At 33.2% G+C, this 24304-nt stretch overlaps 1 protein-coding gene across 1 annotated transcript; it reads left to right on the forward strand.

Moving 5' to 3' along the window:
* LOC143225811 (tetraspanin-8-like) lies at positions 1-23717 on the forward strand. Its single transcript, XM_076455854.1, has 7 exons — positions 1-181; positions 6729-6926; positions 7490-7570; positions 8133-8228; positions 20494-20595; positions 21641-21724; positions 22942-23717. Exons 1-7 carry the CDS (start codon positions 122-124, stop codon positions 23008-23010), a joined length of 690 nt encoding a protein of 229 aa, XP_076311969.1. The 5' UTR covers positions 1-121; the 3' UTR covers positions 23011-23717.
* The last annotated feature ends 587 nt before the right edge of the window (positions 23718-24304 follow it).

Below are 24304 nucleotides of genomic sequence, written 5' to 3' on the forward strand. Positions count from 1 at the left end.
ATAATCTATTGTGCATGATCTCAAAGGCTTCTCGCAAATACAACACTTACTTTTTTGAAACGGTAGTTTTTAGGTAAAAACTTTTATTACAAAACTTTCAGTTTCATAAAACCTCGTAACCATGGACTCCGCTTTGTCATTCATGAAATATATTATTTTCACTTTCAACTTTTTATTGTGGGTAAGTAGTGTTTTCTCAATACTTAATTGCTTTTATTCCAACATGGCAGCTTACATTTAATATCAACACTATGGAGAGGCTTGCCAGATTAAATTAATTTATCTAAGCTTTGTGTAATGCTCTTAGTACCATTATAAGTGCACTAGTATCTACTACAGTTGAATCAATGTCTCAGAAAATTTCCACTTCTCTTTCTGGAAGCTCCTCGGTGCCTCAACTTGAAGAGTTAAAGCACTAAAATTCTGGGTTCGATCTCAAGGGTGGATACAATCCAGATTGCTCATTGTGTAGTTTTGCGCTTAAAATAAATAAATATTTTTAAAAACTAATCAGTTCAGTTAGAATAAAATTAAACAATATTTTTTTAATATTTCAAATATCATTTGTTGAAATTTCACTTTGAATACTTAACTATATTTATTAATTTATAAATGTACTTATAATTTACAATAGCCTTGCATAGTTTATGATGACTTAGAAGTAACATTTGTTTATTTAGGTAAAAAGTACATTGAATACGATAATGACTTTAGTTTTTAGTGTAAAGGCAGGTTTTGCCCCCTAGTTGCACAGTGGTATGCCTGCGGACTTACATACTAAAAACCGGGTTTGGATACCCGTGGTGGGCAGAGCACAGGTAGCCCATTGTGTAGCTTGTGTTTAATTCTAAACAAACAAAAACAAGTCAAGTTTTCTTACAAAAGCCGGAAAACGAGATGACAAATTTCATTTATTTATTATAATTAATTATACTATATTCATAATTTCAATATATTAATTATATTTCTAATATTAATTATACTTTTAGTAATAACTAGTTTGTTTTGTTTTTTTTCAGATTGAATTTTGAAACTTAACTGCAGTAAGTATAGTGGTATAATGGATGGTAGAAAGTGCAGGTATAGGCATACAGTATAGTATATACTGTCGATATGTTTCTTTGTACATGGTTTCACTTAGAAATATGTACCTTTATTTCTTCATCTTTTAACTATATATTCTAACCCGTTTGTAGCAGTGGTAATCAGTCATCATGCATTCAGCTACGATGGAAACTTACTATACTAGTGAATTTTTTAAATGTAATTTCTGAAACAATCAGACCTGATAGAGAAAAAAGAGGTCATTTCCGAATTCGGCCATCGAATTAACTATAATCAGGTCTTAAAACTAAATCATCAAGGAAAACGTTTCCAAATGTAAGCTAGTGTTATAGTTGTAATTAAGCGTAAAATTTTATGGTTTAATTCTATCATTTTTTTAAACTAGTTTCATTAGCTTAATATCAAACAGACTCGTAATAATTATTATTTTTGTTTTTATTTCTCTCTAAAATGTTACAGTACAAGAACACTTGTAGAATATCAAGTCGTTGCATCAAGGTAACGAAGGAAAATATTATGTAAACTCTTCGTGAAACTATTTAATTAAACGAAATTAGTATCAGCATTAATTTTCATTTACGGAAATACTTAAACCTAAAGTTCCTTTCCCTCAACATTAGAATGAAGAATGTTTGTTTTGCTCGTTTTTGAAGTTAAGCAGAAAGATACATAGTGAGCTATTTGTAATGTGCCCACCACGTGTATCGATTCTCGATTTCTAGCGTTGGAAGTTTGTAGACATGCTACTGTGCCGCTGGGGATATAGAATATAATATTATACTTGTTTCTATTTTAAAACTTGCATACTTTCGTAAATGGATTTATCATTATCTCAAACTATTTTTGTTTCTTTTTACCATTTGAATATCGACATTTTCCATACGAGTTATTTATTATTATAGGGAGGTTTTCATTAAAAACTATTTTCACTAATTCATCTTTCATATCAAACTGTAATTAAGGTTTGATATTTTCATAACTAACGTATATGTAAAAAAAATGTTGATTAATCATATATTCCAACTTTATATTTTATGTCAGGCAATTTGGAAGTCGAAATAGAAAAAATTAAAATATTAAAGTTTTCTGCATCACTAAATTTTAAAGATTATTAAACATGTATAAGAAAAAAAGAACTGTTTTTTTAATTAGAGATCACTTTACTAACAGACTTTGTGATTCAGTTTTCAAATTTGCGTACTCATTAATCAATGATAAAATTAATGTTAAAGTAAATCTTAATTGAATCCAAATTTTTCCCACAAAAGTTTGAAGTCCCTATTAAAACTGATATCAGCCGATATTCTGTTTCTGACATACTTCAAGATTGGTTTCGTGTTTCTTAATAAATAAGGTGATTAGATGGAAATTATATATTTTTCATTTTAGTTTTTCGACTAGGTATGTGGTTTTTTTTAATTAATAAATTCTGTGATAAAAACCTGGTATACAAAGCTTTGCTTGATTATTGGAAGTTCATTTTTCAACAACATATCAAGTGATAGATGTTCATAAACTATAAGTACAAGGTTAGAACTACGACCTTCGTAAATACTTCAGTTGTAGTTTGGATCCTTATGTTTACAAAACAAGCATCTAGTTGAAAAACATTTGCATAGTTTGGACTATAATGTCATTATGCCCAGCTTTGATGTCGTAAACCTCTTTCTTCAAACTCTTTGTCACGCGGCAATACAACTTACTCCAAAAATGGCTTCACAAGACTCCAAAAAGAGAATTACTCTGAGACAGGAGTACCTACCTGATCGAACTGCACCCGTTGCAAAATGTTTCATTGTAAATCTGTCATATTCAAAGCACACAACTCCTTCATACGTTCTTTCTGTAACCCACCTAGAATAAAGTACGAGAAGATAATTTCCCATTGCCTTTTTCAACAGTTTGATTGCACAGAAATCCAAAATGCTATATGAGGCGATTTTACTTGTATAGTTATATCAAAAATAGCATAAATATCAATTTTATTTTTCAAGTGCTTGATATATGGATCTAATGAACAGGAAGATGCCTCGAAACCTCATCTTGGTAAGCCCATATCCTGTCTACTGCATTTCCAAATATCTTTATTGTTATATTGCACACTGTTTCCTAAGGCACACAGAAGGCTTTTTGTGTCACTGACTTCTCTTGGTTTGCAGTTTCTCACCTGTTACAAGACACTGCGCTTCGCTTATCATATCTTTGATAAGAGTTCTTGTAGATCCCTAGAGGGCGATACGTAATAGAGAAAAAGTCGGAAAGTTAAACTATTATACTGTTATGAAATTTTGATATTATTTAATATTAATATTATTATTTATATATTTTAGATTAAATAACCAAAAAACTAATTACCTTTAGTAAGATTGTTAAATAAAAACAGTAGAGTTAAACTTTTAAATTAGAGCTTAGTTGTGTAGTCAGTACTATAATGTTAAATTAGGGTTAGGGCATGTTGGACTTATAAATCAAATTACTGGTAAATTATAAAACAGATTAAATACGTTGTTTTATTAAATAAATACATTATAAATACTAGTTAATTGTTTCTTCGCGTTTAAAATATTAACTTGTTTACTCGACTTTATGGCCCGGCATGGCCAGGGGGATTGAGGCGTTCGACTCGTAATCTGAGGGTCACGGATTTGAATTCCCGTCGCACCAAACATGTTCGCTCTTTCAGCCATGGGGGCGTTATAATATTAAGTTCAATCCCACTATTCGTTGGTAAAAGAGTTGCCAAAGAGTTGACAGTGGGTGGTGATGACTAGTTGCCTTCCCTCTAGTTTTGCACTTCTAAATTAGGAATGGCTAGCGTAGATAGCCCTTGTGTAGCTTTGCGCTAAATTCAAACCAGTGAAAACAAATTTGACTTTATTCGTTTACATTCAGTTATAAGTTTTAGGTAGGTTATAAATCAGGCTAAGTTATTATTAGTTACACACATTATGTTATTAACACTACGTAAAAAACAAATAGAGTAAAGACTAGTGTAGTAATTATTCGTCACTTATACCGAATTAAAGATAAATGTAATTGTTTTAACGTTAATATAAAGTAGTGATAAAAAACTAATTTATACTATTACCAAACGTTATGCTTAACAGTGTTGGTAATAGGCTACAGGTAGTTAGTATTGAGTATTTATTTTCAAGCTACAAATAAGATGTTTAAGACTAGTTAATGAATTAAGTGTTTACAGTCGATTAGATATGATGAGTGCTTGGAGTAGGTTTTGCTTGGGAACTTGGGAATGTTATGTATTTTTAGGAAAGCTAGTAATGTGGTTGATAAGTTAATAAGTTGAAAGAAATATTGGATGTTATCATGATTAAATTAGAATAGAAGCAATAGATCAAGAAAAAACTATGCTGTAAAAAATGGTAGTATTCAGCTATTCGTGTTATTGTAACATACTATAATTTGGTTTATTTTTAATTTGGCGCAAAGCTACGCGATGGTTATCTATTCTAGCCGTCCCTAATTTAGTAGTGTAAGACTAGAGGAAAATCAGCTCGTCATCACCACTTACCGCCAACTTTTGGGCTACTCTTTTACCAATGAATAGTGGGATTGACCATCACTATACAACGCCCCTACGGCGGAAAGGGCAAGCATATTTGGTGTGACGGGGATTCAAACCCGTAACCCTCAGATTACGAGTCCAATGCCTTAACCCACCTGATTATGCCGGGCCCAAAGTTCTGAAGAAAGAGGGAAGGGAGGCTTCATATGTAAATATGAATTAAAAGATTTATTCCATTTGGGTTTCTACTAGATGTAAAAGGAAATGTTTTTAATATGGAATTTGTCACAGACTACCAGAGTATACTGATGAAATTAATGAGAAATTTTCAATGAGTTTAAAAGTTTAGCTGTTATTTAGACTATAATTATGGATAATTTTAATTTTGGGCATATAGATTGGGAAATACCTCAGTCAAACTATGAGGGAGAAAGGTTTTTGGAAACTGTTCAAGGTGGTTTTCTTTACCATTTGGTCAAAGAATCTACTAGAAACAATGCAATTTTAGATTTATTGCTAACTTTTAATGTAGAAATTTTTGAGAGTGTCAAAATTGGTCAACATCTGGGTACAGGTGATCATTACTCTATTGATGATGGAGTTCAGTAATAATGATATTTTGATTAAATTTTGAAAAGCAAGTTTTGAATAAATGCAATAAGATTTGTCTGTTTTGAATTTGGCAGCTGAGCTATTTGGAGACACTTATCATATGTGGAATTTTTTTAAATATTCAAAGTATTCATATTCCTTTTGAAAGAAAAGGGTGGCTTCAAGTAAAAAACCCGCAAAGAGTATAAGAGATAAATTTAAAGAAAAACATCATAGGTTGAAGAAATTTGAATTGCTGGTATGATGGGAGACTTAGAAGATTATAAAAGATCAGTAACGTTGACCAAAAAGGAAATTGGGACATCAAATAGTAAGTATAATAGAAAGTTTGCTGAAACAGCGATTCTGTTAATTTACAAAAAGCTAGTGGTTACTACTTCTTAACAGAAATAAATAAACCATAGCAGTTGATTTGTATATTTCTGTACTACGCATGATCTACGTAAATGAAACATCTGCTCAGTATTGCACAACATAGCTGTTATTCCGTTGAACAATACTTTCATAAGGAAAGGTAGATGTAAAGAAAGATAACCAATCGGAAACAATTAGAGTAGTGTTGGTAGGGAGATATTAAAACTCTGGCTCTGATTTCTTCTTTTTTTTTCTTGATAAAAAAGTTTGAAAACATGTCTTGAGCAACAACGTAAACTGTGAAGATGACTTTTGAAATATACAAGAGCAAAACAATGTACTGTGATGTTAATCTCAAAGTTAAAAACACTTTTTGTCCAAAAGTTTGAATTAAAAGCTATAAGAACAAAATAACGTATTCAAATCATAGTTACACGCACAAATACTTTATTCATAAGAAGACTTTTATTTTTATCATTGTGTTTTAAAAAACGTCTGGTTAAACTATTGACTTATCTTGCATATACATTAATCAATAGGTATGCTTGTTTTCCATAAAGAGATAGAAAATACAAGAAACTTGTACTAAAAAATACGTTTCCACAAACATTATAAGTCATGTTATTCAAGACTATATTAAACGACAAGCTGAATTGAGATGTGTTTCTAAGAAATATTGTACCGTATGACTAAAAAAATGTTAAAAGAAACTATTAAAGTAAAAGGAAAGTTCAACAATATTGCTGAATTCAAAAAAATTTTATTGTGGAAAATGAGCAAACTCTTTTTATTATGGTATGTGTTAAAATATGTTAAGGAATACATAGGTGCTAACACTTTGATAGTTACATTAGTACTAAAGCTACGAAAAGTTTTAAAATATAATATTTACAAATGTAAATACATTTTACTTGGTTTAAATGTTACAGAGTAATTTGCAATGTTTTAATATATAATACTCTTTCAGTTTATTTTGACAAACTTGAAACATAATTACTTCCCCACATTTTGCAGCATGTCACGTGGTAGAGGAGTAATTACATACAGTGATAGTAATATAACATTAATTCGACATTTTCACAAAAATTCTTCATTAATACAACTAAAAATTGCTTTTTATAATTGTTACATGCTAAAAATTATCATAGCTTCATTTTTACGGTATTTTCAGTGTCTTGGAGGTGCTCTTTTTGGGTTAGGCGTGTGGATCCGAACAGATGAAGACTTCTGGGAATACGAGAACAATCTTCCTGTTCAAAACTATTACCAGGCTACATACATTGTTATTGCTGTAGGAGCCATTATTCTCATCATCAGCTTTATTGGTTGTTGCGGAGCTGCAACAGAAAGTCCTTGCCTGCTACTAACAGTAATAGTTTTAAATATGTTTCAAGAATTTAGAGTTTTCATTGTTACCCTATGGTCTTCGGTGAAAAAACAACTTTCAAACATAAGCATATTCTCTTTTTCAAATAAATTATTAATAAAACTGTAAATGATGTTGTTTTGTTGTTTTGTCTACAAATGATAGCATCACAATAATATTGGCCTATATAATGGCTGAACTAGACAAATAAAGTATCAGATTTCAACTGAAGAAGGTAGAACTTTTGTGGAATAGTAGGTTTTAAGCACATACTGTAAAATCTTAAAATGTAGAAGCTGATAAATTGAATTTTGAAATGCCTTCAGTTTGGACTACAATTCCAATTTGTTTGTTTGTTTAAAATTAAGCATAAAACCACACAGTGGGCTATCCGTGTTCTGCCCATCACAGGTATCGAAACCTGGTTTTTAGCGGTACGTCACTTGGGGAAGGGGGGAAATTGTTAAATATTAAATATTTTTTAACAAAGCAAATAACCTTAAGGATGTGGTTTTACATCATACATAAATAGACATGTGGGTAATATATGTTAATGTATTTTGCAGTACTTCATCACCATGTTTGTGATGGTGATACTCGAAATGGCTGCTGCTGGGTTGGTTTGGAGAGCTTCCAGTGGAGACAAGGTAACAGTCATAATATGTAATTTCTTATGTACATTTTATAACTATGCCATAAAACGTAATATGTATCAAGATAATTTAGATAATTTCACTTTTTTAATATTCATGAAATCCAGCGTCATATAAACACAGTAATAAAGAAATGCCTTGAGGTTATAATTAAGATACACTTATAAAATATTAAGTCTTTGTTTTGAATTTTATTAGGGCTATAGTTTGAATGATCAGATTGAATGTAAAATCATTATCACTTGGAAAATATTTTCAAACAAATAAATTAGATTTAAATAATTAATGTAATAATATTTCCAATAGAATGAATGTTTGTGAATATAACCTTATTTAGTTGCAAATTATGGTAAATTATGCATAGTTTTGGAATCCCAAATGGAAGATGGGATTTTAATATTAATAAGTAACATTTCATAGAAGTTTTTTGAAACAGTATCAAAACCCAGACTATAATGTCTCGAATTTATATGCTAAATGGGATAATAGTCTGTACATCTTATACTTAAGCCTTTAATTTTCTTAAATTGTATAAACTGGGCATTTTTATTTTCAGCTCCAAGAATTCCTGACACAGCACATTGCAGCCGAGATGGAAAGACAGCAATACGATGAGAACGCTCGTCGTTTCATGGATTTGATGCAAATACACGTAAGGTTGAGATTTATCTACATCAGTCCAGTGCTGCTTCTTATTATTTGTTCAAACTTCTGTCGTCTAAAACAGTTACTCAAGTAGATTGTATCACTGACACCTCTTTCCTCTTTTTTAAAATAACTTAAAGTCAAAATACCATTAAACATTATTATTTTAAGTACATCTCAGGTTCTTTGTTTATACTGGGATCAATCCTCAAAATAAATATAAAGATGAAATAGAAAATAATTTAAACATTGATGAAAATCTCAAACAAAATAACTTAGATCTTTAGTTGTGGCCCGGCATGGGCAAGCGTGTTAAGGCGTGCGACTTGTAATCTGAGGGTCGCGGGGTCGCATCCCCATCGCGCTAAACATGCTCGCCCTTTCAGCCATGGGGGCGTTATAACGTTACGGTCAATCCCACTATTCGTTAGTAAAAGAGTAGCCCAAGAGTTGGCGGTGGGTGGTGATGACTAGCTGTCTTTCCTCGAGTCTTAAACTGCTAAATTAGGGACGGCTAGCACAGATAGCCCTCGAGTAACTTTGTACGAAATTCAAAAACAATCTTTATTGATGACATTAAATGTTCAAGACGTGCTAATGTTTTCATATTAAATTTTGAAACTAATAGAAATGTTCATTTACAAATTATATAAAAGAACATAGTTTTTGTCAGAATAAAATATTCTTGCTATGCTTTTATCTCAATTGAATAAAATTGTTATCCTAAAAATAACGTAAAGAAAATAAACTTGAAGTAGAATACTAAATAGTGTTTCCACTAAAACATTAAAAAGGATTAACATAAGTCTGAATAAAAGATAAATAGTACTACGGTTAAAAATGTAGTAAAATAACAAAAACTGCCTAGAATAAGTAGCATTGTTTCTATAAAAATGTAACAGAAATTTAATTTACCTGTAAACAATAAAAATAGTATTACTATTTTAAAATATGATAAATGAAATAAAAGTAAAAATATCTAACCTAACTTTAAATTCATCACTTAACTATGCACCTCTCATCATTAATCTGGCTAAAAACAAAACTACAGCTTTATAGTGAGGAACTGTATATTAAGTGCATCGTGTTTTTAGTTATCTTCTATTTACCATCATGAAACTACATTTATATAGGATTTAAAAACATGTAGCATTGACGCTATTAAGTCATTCTTCTAAATTATCTTTCAGACAACTTATTAAGATATTGGAAGTAAATATGAAGGCCAATCTACAGTTCGATTCACTACTTGTCACTGAGTTATACCGATTTTAGGACTAACTTCAAGTCATATATACATATAGTTCCACAATGGTAAACGAAAAACAACTTGAAACACCACACATATGGTACAACAAATAAATTTACTGTGAATGTATAGAGCATAAAGGTATTAAAATTATATGAATGAAATAATATTGTTACTCAAAATTATTGTAGACTGGCTAAATATTTTGCATTAAAAAGTTGCTCTGCAAAATTATTGACACTGGAATTACAAAATACAGTGAAGGTACTAAAATAACCTCAATACACTAGATCGTTTGTTTGCTGCCTTCCCTCTAGTCCAGGGGTCACCAAACGTTTTTCACAAGGGGCCAGATTACTTGGGGAATGAGAAGCGCGGTCCGCATGATCATTATGTTCAACACTCATAAACTAGAACGAAAGATCTCTGTAAAAGACTTTACACTAAGTTTAAGATGCCACGTTAGCCATGTAGGAGTAGCATGCAATACACACATATAATAAAAAACAAACAGAAATACAACCAACATTTTTATTTACCAAAATGTTATCAAAGAAGGTGACATTAGCAAAAAAATTGTCACATCGCACATAGTGAGTACATATCTGAATTTCACTAGGCCGCAAACAAGTTAGTGAGATTTATGAAATTGGCGTTTGGCTTTCAAAATATCTTCAATGTTGGGTTTTGAATTGCTGCATCCAATCATTAGAATTGCTTTCAAATGTTCATCAGTCAACCTTGATCGATGTACCGACTTCACATACTTCATCTTTGAAAATGCTTATTCACAGACATAAGTTATTCCGAACATTGATGCCATACCAGATGCGAACTGCTTCAGCTTTGAAAAATTATCTTCAGGTATGCAACTGTAAAATTCAATAAGTTGCCCCTCTCTGTGTTTTGCTTTCAACAAGTCATTTCCTTGCAAATCGATGACCTCCAGCTGAAATTCCACTGGCACGTCATCAATGACACAATCAAAAGGATTCTGAAAAAGAAGAATGTCACTTTCAATTCTGTCGAGATCCAAAAATCTCTCAATAAATGCTTATTTAAATCACCAATAATCTTTTTCTAAAACTCTATTTGACATTTTCTGTGATTACAGCACGAAACTTATTGAAACATTGAAAATGAGAGAGGTTTTCTCCTTCCAAATGTGCTTCAAACAATGACGGCTTTTTCCGAAATCCTTTAATGATTCTATAGAGATCACAGACAAGGTTATTCTTCTCCTGAAGTTTCAAGTTCAACTGATTCACGTGGGATGTGATGTCAACCAAAAATGACAATTTGACAACCAGGTTGGATCCGAGAGAAGTGGATCGGCTCTATATTTCTCGATAAAAAATATATCTATTTCTCTTCTCAGCTTATAAAAATGAGACAAGACTTTACCGCAGCTGAACCACCTCACCGCTTGTGATAAGGTGATAAGGCAAGTCACAGAAATCCGAATCAATTTCTTCAAAAAATGCCTTGAATTGGCGATGATTAAGTGCATGACCCCGAATGAAGTTCACTACAGAAATGACTGGTTTCACTACGTAAGAAATATTTAAGTCTTTTCTACAGAGTGCTTGCTGATGTATGATGCAGTGTATGAATAGAGCGCTTGGGAGTTGAAGATCTTCCAACTGTTTCCTGATCAGCCCCACCAGATCCTTCTTTACTCCAGCCATGTTTTTTCCTCCATCAACTGTTACACCTCTAAGCTGATTCCACTGAAGGTTATAGTCTTGCAAAATTTCATGCACCTCAGTTGTTCTTCCGCGCATGCTGCAAACTGATGCCAACTCTTCCGTGATCTGAAAGTCCAAATTAACTCCACGAAAGAACAAGAGAAGTTGTGACGTACTCAAGAGATCAGTAGACTCATCCAGTGCCAGAGAATACCATAGGAAGTTTCTAGCTTTTTGGCGTATCTGTAATGCGATGTTCTCTCCAAGGTCTTCTGCTCTCCGTACAACTGAAGTTGCTAAAAGGCTGATACTTTAAAAGAAATTGGCTTTTTCAGGACACAGCTTATTTGCTGCTTCCATCATACACTCTTTGATGAAGTTGCCGTCGGTAGAAGGCTTTCCTCGTTCTGCCATTCTATGCACTATTTTGTAACTTGTACGAGTGACAGATTCATTTTCAGCAAACTTTCTCGTGAAGAGATTCTTTTGAGATTCAAAAACACGTTTCATGGATTCAAATTTCTCAGAACGGAACTTTCCTGAAAATTTCAAATATGTTGATAGATGTTTTGTTTCATAGTGACGCCGAAGGTTGTACTCTTTCAAAACGACAACACTTTCGGTTCATATCACACAAGTAGCTTTCTGGTTTTTTGTTTCCACAAAGAAGCACTTTTCTCCCCATTCTTCATTGAAAGCACGACACTCAGAGTCCACTTTTCTCCTTTTAAAAGCAGCTATAACGATGGGTGAAAAAAAAAACAAGGTCTAAAAATGAAAAACACAGAACGCTGTGAAAAAAGTATTGTACTAGTCCAAGAACGCACAAACAAAATATATTGAAAGGTACGTTTGCCACGACACTTACCTAAGAACGAGTTACGAAAAGCGCATAACCCGACTACTAAGAGAAATGAGCTTGCTGAAGCGGTAACCCTAGGCCGCTGAATTTACAAGACGAGCTGATAGGACGAGGGTTAAGTCTGTACTTGTTTTTGAAATCCTAATACTTTCATAGATACATGCCTTGATATGAATAAACAGGCAGCAAGGACGAAAAAAGAATTTTCCTATTGGTTAAAAATGCGCGTGACAGCCTTGTTTCTTTTTATCATAATGTCTTGTGTTTGCCAGCTTAAAGCGACCATCGGTGTGATTTATTTTGTTACAACAGTCGGACATTTGATGAAATGTCACTTTATTTCCAAGCGGCTAGCTGCTGGCGGGCCGTACAAAATGACCTTGAGGAACGTAGTTTGGTGATCCCTGCTCTAGTCTTACACTGCTAACTTATGGACGGCTAGCGCATATAGCCCTCGTGTAGCTTTGCGCAAAATTCAAAACAAACCAAACCAAATCGGTTGTTTGCTTCAGTTATTCGCTACAAAACTAAACAAGAAATAGCTGCGCTCGCCACCCATAATTTTTGTATTCACAGACTAGTTTGTTTCCTTTCAAGCGCAAATGTACCAAATAGGCTATTTACCTGTACCCACCGAGTTATTGAACCTCGAATTTCAATGTTATAAGCCCGCAAGTTTAGTACAGAACCACTATGAGGCAAATAAGCAAGAAAGAAGTCATCTCCCATTAACTCTCAACAATTTTAATTGAGTAGTGGGACTTGACAGAGACTTTTGTAACGCATCTGTGATCCCAATGTGCACAACCCGATTTTGTTATTATTATCTGCTTGTTTCGGAATGCACACTACGAACATTCGGATTTTCAGCCCGGCACTTTAATTACTTGGATATTTTATGTCCGAATGAACTAGTATAGTCATTCTATAAAATTGTAAAGGATCGAAAGTCCAATTAAAAGAATAAAGTATTTTGGCTGTAAAAGGTTTTGTAAATAATTAAATGTATTCCGTAAAAACGGTGTTGTTTCTCAGAACAAGATAAAATAACAAATATATCTTTTATAAATTAAATGCTATTGCTAGTAAATCACTATGTAACAAAATTTTTACCTTTTCTTGTTTCTGGGCAGAAAGTGTTATTTCTGAAGTAAGTTATGGCTGAAGTAAATTGAAAAGATCCATTTTTCTCTTCAAACTTTGCTTTTGTGACCTGGGTAATGAAATTTTCAATTTACAGATTTTCCAGTACATTCCAGGTAAATTCTGTACTGAGTAGCTGATAGAGAACTTTTTCGAACTTATAAGAATTTTCAAGCACTTTCTGGAACGTTGTAGAACTTACGAGAATTTTCAAGAACCTTTTACATTTTCTAGAGCTTTCCATAGTAATATATATACAGGGGCTCACCATTCACAACTTCAGCTTAGCTGTAGCTGCCTGAGTAAACACATAAACTAATCTGATTTTATCAAAAATGGTATCAAAAAGCTGCAAATATTCTCCAGATGCATTCTGCCATGTATGTGGCCAATTTATCAAGACAAGAGCGAAAACGTACTCTGTGGCAGCATCTCTGTGGGGAGGCACAATGTCATGTGTGAGCCACAAGTGGACCTCCAGAATGTCTTGTTTCTATCATTGCACATAAAATCGGGTTTTATGAAACAATTTGTCAAAGCTCTTGATAAGGAGTCTGCAGCCTTCAAGTACCTTCGAGACTTCTTCCCTAAGCTGTCTGAGACAAAGGTCAAAACTGGTGTTTTCGTTGAACCACAAATAAAGAAGATCCTGGAGTGTACAGAATTCCCCAAGAAGCTCAGTAGGAAGGAAAAAAAGCTTGGAGCAGCTTTATCGCAGAAATTCGGAGCTTCTTGGGCAACCACAAGGCCAAAAACTATTTGGAACTGATTGAGGCTCTGGTGAAGAACTACGGCAAAATAGGGTGCAGGATATCCCTGAAAGTCCATATCCTTGACGCTCATCTTGATAAATTCAAGGAGAACATGGTAGCATACACACAGGAGCAAGGCGAGCGCTTCCACCAAGATATACTGGACTTTGAACGCCGCTACCAAGGAGTATATAACGAAAACATGATGGAAGACTATATTTGGGGGCTGTTACGTGAAAGTGATTTATATTACGGTCGCAAATCCCGAAAAACTACTCACTTTTAAACATTTTTGTTCATTTTTGTATAACTTTAGTACAAATACATGTAAACCTTGATTCATATGTTGTTTTATTCAGACCTTATGTAAATTAAAATGTGCAAATTTGCCCGTTTTAATATAGAAAATAAATTAATTTCTAAATTTCATTATCCAAGTCACAAAAGCAAAGTTTGAAGGGAATAATGGCCATTTTCTGTAATTTTACAACATAAGCAATTAAAAAATAACACAACACATACTGTCCAAGAAAAAAATTATGTTACATAGTGTAATTAGCACTTTTGCTATATCTAGTAAAATATTTTAAGTGGATAAAATAACACTATTCGTTACAGAGCAGATTTTCAAAAAATTAAACTCTTACTGAGTAGCGATAACATTTTTACTTTAGCTTTGGTTTGTTTTGAATTTCGCGCAAAGCTTCACGAGGGGTACCTTCCGTAATTTAGCAGTGTAAGACTAAAGAAAAGGGAGCTCGCCATCACCACCCACCGCCAACTCTTAAGCTACTCTGTTACCAACTTATAGTAGGATTGACCGTCACATTATAACGCCCCTACAGCTGAAAGGACGAACATGTTTGGTGTGACGGGGATTCGAACTCGCGATCCTCAGATTACAAATCGCGTCCCTTAACTACCTGGCCATTTACTTTACTTTAGGAAATGTTGAACATATTACTGTTGTTCTTGAAGCGCGTCGCTGTACAATGAGCTGTCTGCAATCTATCCATTACAGTGAATAGAGTCCTCAATTTTAATATTATACAGTCGTGTGAAAACGTTAGGACACCCTATGAAAGCCTGTGTATTTTTGTATAATTTTTGGATATATAAATATTTAATCTCAACTTTAACAATTCTGAGAGATTATAGTAATATAACTAAACAAGTGAAACTGAATAAAAAACTTTTCAAGATCTTCTGTAAATGTAATTCTACAAAAATACATATTCCAACTGAGGAAAACGTTAGGACACCCCCACATTTATTCCCACTTAAAATGGCTCAATCACACACAGGTGTATCGTACCAGGTGCACATGATTAGAAGATCGTCAGTCAGCATTTTGAATAAGGCTTGCCCAATTTAAACTTCAGACATTTAGTTTGGTGTTCTCCTGACTGTTGAAGTGAGAGTGAGCACCATAGTGAGAGCAAAAGAGCTGTTTGTGGCCTTCAGAAAGAAAATTTTAGCAGCTTATGAGTCTGGTAAGGGATTTAAAAAGATCCTAAAAGATTTTGAAATTAGCCATTCTATTGTCCCGAAAATAGTCAAAAAGTGGAGGACTTTCAAAACAACTGCCAACATGCCCAGATCTAGTCGTCCAAGTAAGTTTACCTAGAGAACAGACCGCAAGATGTTAAAAGAGGTCACCAAACACCCTAACATGTCATCACGGGACCTACAGCAGACTCTGGCTACTGTTGATGTGAAAGTGCATGTCTCTACAATCAGAAAAAGACTGAATAAGTTTAACTTGCATGGGAGGTGTGCAAGGAGGAAACCTTTGCTCTCTAAGAGAAACATCAAAACCAGACTAAAGTTTGCCAGAGAGAATGTAGACAAAGACCATGACTTCTGGAAAAATGTTCTTTGGACAGATGAGTCCAAAATTTAATTATTTGGACACCAGAACAGAAGACATGTCTGGCGTAAACCAAATACAGCATTCCAGGAAAAGAACCTCATACCAACTGTGAAGCATGGAGGTGGAAGTGTCATGGTTTGGGGCTGCTTTGCTGCAGCAGGACCTGGATATCACACAATCATAGAATCCACCATGAATTCTACCGTGTATCAGAGGGTGCTTGGGGATAACGTACGAAAATTAAAGCTGAAGCGGAACTGAGCTCTGCAACATGACAATGACTCAAAACATACCAGTAAATCCACCAAGGATTGGCTAAAAACTAAGAAATGGAGAGTTCTGGAATGGCTGAGTCAAAGCCCAGATCTTAATCCCATTGAAATGCTGTGTGGTTACTTGAAACGGGCTGTACATGCAAGAAACCCCTCAAACTGAATAGTATGTTATGTGATAAACCAGCTAAAATAGTATGTCAGAGATTTAAGGTCTAGGTACAGCCATTCATAATTTAGAATTTATGGCCACTAGTACTAAGGTTGTCAAACGAGTTTGTTGCTCGACCTAAATAAAACTGGAATGTATGTTCTTTTTTGTTGTTACATATTTAGGTTTGAAACTTTTTATGAGTAACTAACATGTGAGATATAACGAACTTATTTTGTGTGTTGTGAACTTTTAAATGAAAGAAGTGAGCGGTATTAAGAACGAATTGTGTGCCGTAATCAATTATTTAAAAAAAAGAAAAGGAAAAAAAAACACCGCAAGATGTCCATCAGCACATAAAAGCAACATTAGTAGAAACTACTCCGGTATATTTAACAGTGAAAAAGTTATATGTTGCATTTAAGCTTCTTGCGAAAATTATATGAGAAAGTGTGGATAAAGTTCATGTTTCGTTTATATATGATAGAAGAATTAGAAAGTTAGCAAAAGAAGTGAGAATCGATGAAGCAGTGTAACAAGCATTCTGAGTAACATTTTGAGGATATGTAAGGTTAGTGGCAAATGGGTTTCAAAAATATTGTCGCCGGGAAAGAAACAGATCTAAGTTGTTGAAAGCCAATGCATACTCCAAAATTATAATAGATTCGTAACTATGGATCAAACGTGGATTCACCACTTCGACCCAGAAACATAAACGCAAAATTCGGAATCGACACAACCAAATGACTCTTTCTTTTCCCTAACTTTAAAATATTTCTAAAAGGTCAAAGGGTTCAGAGTAATGATGACCCAGTACGTATATTCCAGTCACTGATTGAGGGTCAAGAAGAAGAGTTCTTTCAGAAGGGCATAGACCTTAATAGAACATTATATTGAAAATAAAGTATATTTGAACCAGTGTCTCTTCTCTATGTAGGTCAGAATACGAACTTTATGGACTAACCTCGTGAAACTTCCAATCACCAGCAACTAAATCCAGTTCAGTTACTCTTACAGGAGTAGCAAGATTGGCTGTTACTGTTATAACAAAAACTAAGTTTGTTGACTGTGTCAGCGGCATATTGTGGTTTGAACCTTGGATTTTTAGTTACGCAATCCAGAACAAGAATTACTAGGCCTTGCTTAGCCTCTTTATCAGTAAAATAAGATTTTATCTCGATGAAACAGCATTCTATAAAATTGTTAATGTCAATGTTCATAGGACAACATTAGTATACTAAGAAACTTTCAGAAGAAATAAAAGCTCATTGGAATTAAATAATATTGATGCTTTGAAAGTCTTGTACGAGTTTATATAAATATTATACAATAATTCTGATGAAGAGAGCAATGTTATTCAAGAACGTGTTTTTAAACTTTTACTTTGATATAATATATTTCCTGCTGAAATATACCAGGTAAAGCTTTGTTTGTTTGTTTTTGAATTTTGCACAAAGCTACTCGAGGGCTATCTGTGCTAGCCGTCCCTAATTTAGCAGTGTATGACTAGAGGGAAGGCAGCTAGTCATCACCACCCACCGCCAACTCTTGGGCTACTCTTTTACCAACGAATAGTGGGATTGACCGTCACATGATAACGCCCCCACGGCTGAGAGGGCGAGCATGTTTGGCGCGACTCGGGCGCGAACCCGCGACCCTCAGATTACGAAGCGCATGCCTTAACGCGCTAGGCCATGCCAGGCCCCAGGTAAAGCACTTAAGTTTTTCCTAGAACAAAACTATTGTTTATAAAATGAAATAAATATGGTGAAACTTTCTAAATTAACTAAGCCTTTACTCTGTTTGTAATTAAGCACAAAGCTGCACAATGGGTTATCTCTGCTCTACATATCACGGGTATCGAAACCCGATTTTTAGCATTGTAAGTCCGCAGACGGACCACTATGCCACTTGAAGAGAGAAAGCTTTTACCTTGTTAAAATATCTTTACTGCTGAAATATACCAGGTAAAGCGATTAAGTTGTTACTATAATAAAATAAAATTGTTTTTTATAAAATGTAGAAACTATTTATTAACATTGAATAAATGTGGTAAAAATCTGCAAGTTTAACATGATATCGTTCTTTAAGTAATAATATTCTAAAGAATACTTTCACCTACATAAAAAGTAGAATTACTGCTCTACAAGTTATTAAGAGAATATTAGTGTTTATCTTGATTAAAATTGTTTCCCATGAATCAACAAAAGAGTTTACAAATAAAATCCAGAGTTCTATTGCCCACTGCAGACATAATACAAATAGACCACTGTGTAACTTTGCGCTAAAAAAGCAACAGTTTTCAAAATCCTTTTAAATAAATTAAAAAATTGTAGTGATAAAATAATTTGTTTACAAAATATTCTAAATAGAGTATTTATAACTCAATTTACCCTATAACGGAATTAAGCTTTGTCCAAGAAAAACTGAACGATTAAGCGATTTTTCTTTCACAAAGGTGATAAAGGAATTTTGATAGGATAAATTAGCACTGCTTCTATATATAACTTCACAAAATTACTAAGTATTCACCCAAACAAAATATTTTTTATAAAGGAATTAAATCTGTTCTGGGTGTGTGTTTGTGTTTTCTTATGACAAAGCCAGATCAGGCTATCTGCTGAACCCACCGAGGGGAATCGAACCTCTGTTTTTAGCATTATAAATCCATAGGCTTACCGCTGTACTAGCGGGTGGCAAATCTCTTCTGGAATGATATGACAGTGTTGCTCCTAAAATATTGTCAAGGAGTTAGACATGTTCCTAAGCAAAATTGTATGTACTGTTGATCTAAAAATTTTGAAAAGAAATTAACTACGTTTTTATGATATAACAGTGTTTAAAATGTTGTAAATGAATTGAATATAATCCTAAATAATGTATATTTTTTCTTTTCCTTAAAATCTTAACGAGGAATGGAATATGTTTCTAAACGATATGGCATTTTCCTTCTTGGCATTGCTTCTCAAAAAATATTATTTTGTAAACAAAAGCATATTTATGTGTAAAACAACAACAAAAACTAGCTCACTTGTTATGTAGTTAACACAGCAGGGTGTTTGATTTGTCCAAAACTTTGAACAAAACTAAATAAATGTTATCTGCGTTAACCGTTCCTAATTTTGAACATTTATAAAGCTAAACATTTATAAACATTCATTTATAAAGCTAATGTAGCCTACCAAAAGCATTGAACGCCAACTCTCGGGCTACTCTCGTTGAATAGTGGGTTCTGTTTGTTTGATTTTGAATTTTGCGCACCTGAGTTAGCTGTCCACAATTTAGACTAGAGGGAAAACAGCTAGTCATCGTCACTCACTGCCAACTCTTGGGGTATTATTTTACCAACAAATAGTGGGATCGGCCGTTACATGTAACGCTTACACAGCTGAAAGGGAGAGCATGTTTAGTGTAACGGGTATTCGAACCCACGACCCTCATATTACGAGTCGAGCGCTCTAGCTACCTGGCAATGCCGGGTCTAGCGGAATATAAGTTTCTTTTATAACTCATCCGCGGCCCCAAAGTATGAAGTACATTTCTTCTTTTCTCTATCTCTGTGGCAATGGCACATAAACTTGAACCCTTGAATTCAAAGTCCTGTACGATAAGTATTGTGCCATGTCCTGCTCTTGATGGTCAAAAGCAAAAAATTTTCACATTGAACTTCTTTTTGAGGACATATTTTTCAAGAAAAGTTAGATATCCTGTTTAAGAGCAGTAAATAAATCACTGTTTCACCTCACTTTCATTCCAAAAAGCCAGTGGCAATTTTACAGAGTTACATCTTTAAAATTTCTAAATTTCCTCGTTGTGTAACCTTGGCCTAAAAAAGAATGCAATTTAAATAGAGTTTTAGTGTACATAATCCTCCTAAAAATGTGTGTATTTAAAAAAAGAATGATTTGGTTTTGTTTATTTTACTTCAAATGTCAATTCTATTATCATTTTTAATTAATTATTATTTCATTCATATTTTGAAAATACATGTCTTCTAATTGTAAACGAGAAATTATTATTCTGTTGTAATTTATCGTAAGTATTTCTCCAAAATTCTATTGTACTTTAAATTACAATCAAATTTACAAAACAATTTTACTAGGCTCAAATTCTTTAGATAACAGCTAAGCCTAATACAATAAACAAATTAACATCTTAATGAAAAGTGCTTTTCGAATGTGGACCAAATACATTGTTATACCTTTTCTAGTTAGAATGTTACAGCTTCAAGTGCTCTATATGTGTATAAATAAATGGAATATTACTCTATTTCGTTCTATAGCTGGAATGTTGCGGGGCTAATTCTATGTTGGATTACAGAGACAGGGGTTGGACCATTCCTCAATCATGCAGTGACGAACGCTCGAACAACATCTTTATCAGGGTAAGATGTTAAAAACTTAATTATTATAAGTATATACGCTAAAAAGTTTGTTAACAAAATGCTGAAAATACAAATCAAGAGAGAATTCTTTCGTAAATCGATATGAAAACGTTTTTTGTAATTTTTTGTTTTTAAATTTTGTAATCTTTCGAGCTTTATAATTCATATTATTTAAAATAAAACTACTGCTCAATGTTAATTTTTAGCCTACATATTAATATTATGCTTATTGAGTATCTTGGTCATCTCTGCGTATAGTCTACCGACACTAGAATATAGTAGATTTCAAACTGAGTCTGTTTCTTCATAGTCGAAGTATGCAATTGAATATTCACGTGAACACACTATATTATAAATCGAAAATCATTTTATTAATTTGAAGACTTTGATTATATACAGAAATTCTTATATTATTTACAACCATATGATTCCAAGGTATTTTTTCTCTTAATAGTTTTCTCGAACTTTCAAACCAAATATAACGAAGAGTGAATCCATTATATTGTGTAAAAAAAAAATATTACATATTTGATTCACATGAAAACGAAAATCTGCAATTTACTGACCACAAAGTCAGAAAATAAACAATTAGAAGCTAATAGATCAGAATATATACATGAGTGTGTGATTTGTCTAACGAGTAAAAATAATCTGTAATCTTTTAGTAGTAATATGAGGTTTAATGGATTTTTTTATAAATAAATGCACATCTCTTTACAAGTATCTCCTTACATAGGTATTACTTTTCCGTTTCTCGTGCATCAAGGTGTGACAATAGTATGTTTACGGACGTACGTGCTAATATCCGAGGTATACACAGCAAATACCCCGGTGTGACTTTACTCTGAAACGAGGAGACTTTTTCTCGTTTTAGAAAATATTTAACTATTAACTTGTAATTATCGTTTATTATTCGGTTTTACACCTGGAAGTTAGACGAAAAAAAATTGAGAAATTTCCAATGTTTGTTAACGAAGCTTTATCATGTTATGGTTAAACAAGATGGCAGTGTTTTATTATTTCACGCCCATTCTACTTTCGACAGGGTTGTGGTGAAAACCTACGTCGGTATCTCGCCTCTAAGGGAGGAATTATAGGTGGTCTGGCAGTAGGCCTAACACTGATCCAGGTACGTTAAACCCCGAATTTTTGAAGGTTTGAATTGTATTCACAAGAACTGTTTTTGTTTGTTTTTTAGAATTTCGCACAAAGCTACTCGAGAGCTATCTGTGCGACTCGGGCGCGAACCCGCGACCCTCGGATTACGAGTCGCACTAAACATGCTCGCCTTCCCAGCCGTGGGGGCGTATAATTTGACGGTCAATCCCACTATTCGTTGGTAAAAGAGTAGCCCAAGAGTTGGCGGTGAGTGGTGATGACTAGCTGCCTTCCATCTAGTCTTACACTGCTAAGTTAGGGACGGCTAGCATAGATAGCCCTTGAGTAGCTTTGCACGAAATTCAAAAACAAACAAAAAACAAAACTTCTTTATTCCTACTGGTAAAAACTACGGAACAACACCAGAAAACGGCATTAAAATATACAAGACATACATTAGACCTGTAATAGACCATGCAGCTTTTGCGTGGATCAATGTAAGTGAAAAACAAATACAAACCAAACTCCAAACATTACAGAATACACTAATTACATCAGCATAGACAGTACCTAAAACCACTTCCTCAAAGTTCATGCACAATTACTCAAATACACAAACAATACCAGATAGACTTCTACATAGTACAATAAAATATTTTGATAAAAATTGGCGAAAAAATGAATTGTTATGCGAACTAGACAGATATTGCATATATGAAGAGAAACCTAAACACCCCTCCCGGTTAAACTTGTACATCAGATCTTTAAGATAAAATCAAATTTAAAATAATAATAATAATAAAATAGGTCTAAAATAAAACAGGCCACCTACGTTCTAGATTTATTAAAAAATAAAAATAAATAAATAAATAAAATGATATAAAGGGACATTGCCCTGAAAAGGACCAAATTTAAAGTTATGCTATTACTTCAGCCATTTTGTATTTATTCTAAATGTATTAATCAGGCCATTCCAACTAAGTAACGGAAGGAGGAAGAGGTCTATGTACCGGACCCTCCTGGGTATACAAATATATATACCTAAACAAAGATAGATAGATAGATAGATTCTTTATTCATAAAATCGCAAACACCTCCCAATCAGTTTGATTTTATCTGTCACATTTCAGTTATTCCTATATGTATATTTTATTGCTGGAGATCAATTCCGTAAATGTATAGTTTTCTGTTTATGATCATAAGTCTAAAAGGCTTACACACTATTCAATGTTTTGTTTTCTTTTTCAGATCGCCTGTTTACTATTCTCTGTTTGTTTGTTCTGTGCCTTGAAGAACGATTTAATGAAAGACTTTTGAACCTGGTTTTACATATTTGTATCAAATCAATAAAAACCAAAATGGCCTATTTAATGGTCTTAAATACTGAGTAATATCATGATCCCATTTATACCTTGAATAGATTCATACATTTAAGATGACTTAACACTTAGTATTGCTATTCATCGTCCGTCTTGGTCATCTTTGTACCACTTGTTTTAATTCAACTTTAAAAGATGGTTATGCTAACATAAGACTAATAATTTGTATATCAAGTATATCACGTTGGCAAGTAATTAATCGATTTAAGTTATCAGATTCAAAACAGAACATATTTTCAAACAGAAAAAGAGAGAAAACTTTTATTTCCGTAATATTGTATTCATGTATAATATTTTGAGATACAGAAAACAAGTTTAGCGAATAACTAAATCAATCGGAAGTAAAAGAGATGGATAGAAATATTAAGGGTATGATTCAAATTAACAAAGCTTCATGTTATATTGCTAGGATGTCGTTGTTTCTCTTGCTCTTGTAATTTTGATGTACTTTTGGATAGAAATGTTTATTATTTCCATATATTACATTTTATAATGTAATGTGTATTTCACATTATGTCCTTTTTATGATGTTCTTTAGAATGATACCACACATTTTCTTCTTAAAAGTGGATTGAAACGGTATCAGTTAAGAAATGTTTGTTTATTTGCTTTATGATATTCAATAAAAATCCGACTTTTGTCAAATTCTAGAAGTGATTTTATCTATATGTGCAAAGTATGAAATGCCACATTATCAAATATCAAATACTTTATTTAATTAAATTGATAAAGGTATATAGTTCTTTATTAAAAACATCTAGAAAGTGTACAAGAAAATTAAGTTGTTAACCAATGTTAAGTCGCAGCCGGTCCTGTTATAGAGCTCTGGGTTTCTAAGGTGTCGAGCCAGATTCTAATCTGTGCTATACCATGAAAAAATATTCCCCCCACATTAAACTATTGGTGCATTATAATGGTAATAGCTAGCACACAAAATTAGGAGTTTGGAACTTTGGTTTTCTTCTTTAAAATCAGGGACAGTAGCAGGTAGTTTTAGAAGCTTTGCTACAAGTATAATATAGAATGTGCAAATAAATAAATGAAAAGAAAAAAATGACGATCAATGAATTGTAAAGCATTATGTAAAGATGCTGAGCTTTTAACACAATATCCATAATCGTGGCTGTCTTTACAATATTCACGTAGTGTATATTTCAGTTTCAGCTGTTACATGGATAAGTTTATTTGATTTGACATATGGAAGAGGAAGTGGAACTGAAAATATTTTGACA

The sequence above is a fragment of the Tachypleus tridentatus genome, chromosome 9, assembly GCF_004210375.1.
Source record: "Tachypleus tridentatus isolate NWPU-2018 chromosome 9, ASM421037v1, whole genome shotgun sequence".
Taxonomy (NCBI): domain Eukaryota; kingdom Metazoa; phylum Arthropoda; class Merostomata; order Xiphosura; family Limulidae; genus Tachypleus; species Tachypleus tridentatus.

Bases quoted from the DNA above. Each gene is read 5' to 3' on its own strand.
- LOC143225811 (XM_076455854.1), top strand. From the start codon at position 122: ATGGACTCCGCTTTGTCATTCATGAAATATATTATTTTCACTTTCAAC. The intron at 7,571-8,132 runs GTAACAGTCATA...TTTTATTTTCAG, and splicing joins GAGCTTCCAGTGGAGACAAG to CTCCAAGAATTCCTGACACA. The intron at 21,725-22,941 runs GTACGTTAAACC...TTTCTTTTTCAG, and splicing joins TAGGCCTAACACTGATCCAG to ATCGCCTGTTTACTATTCTC.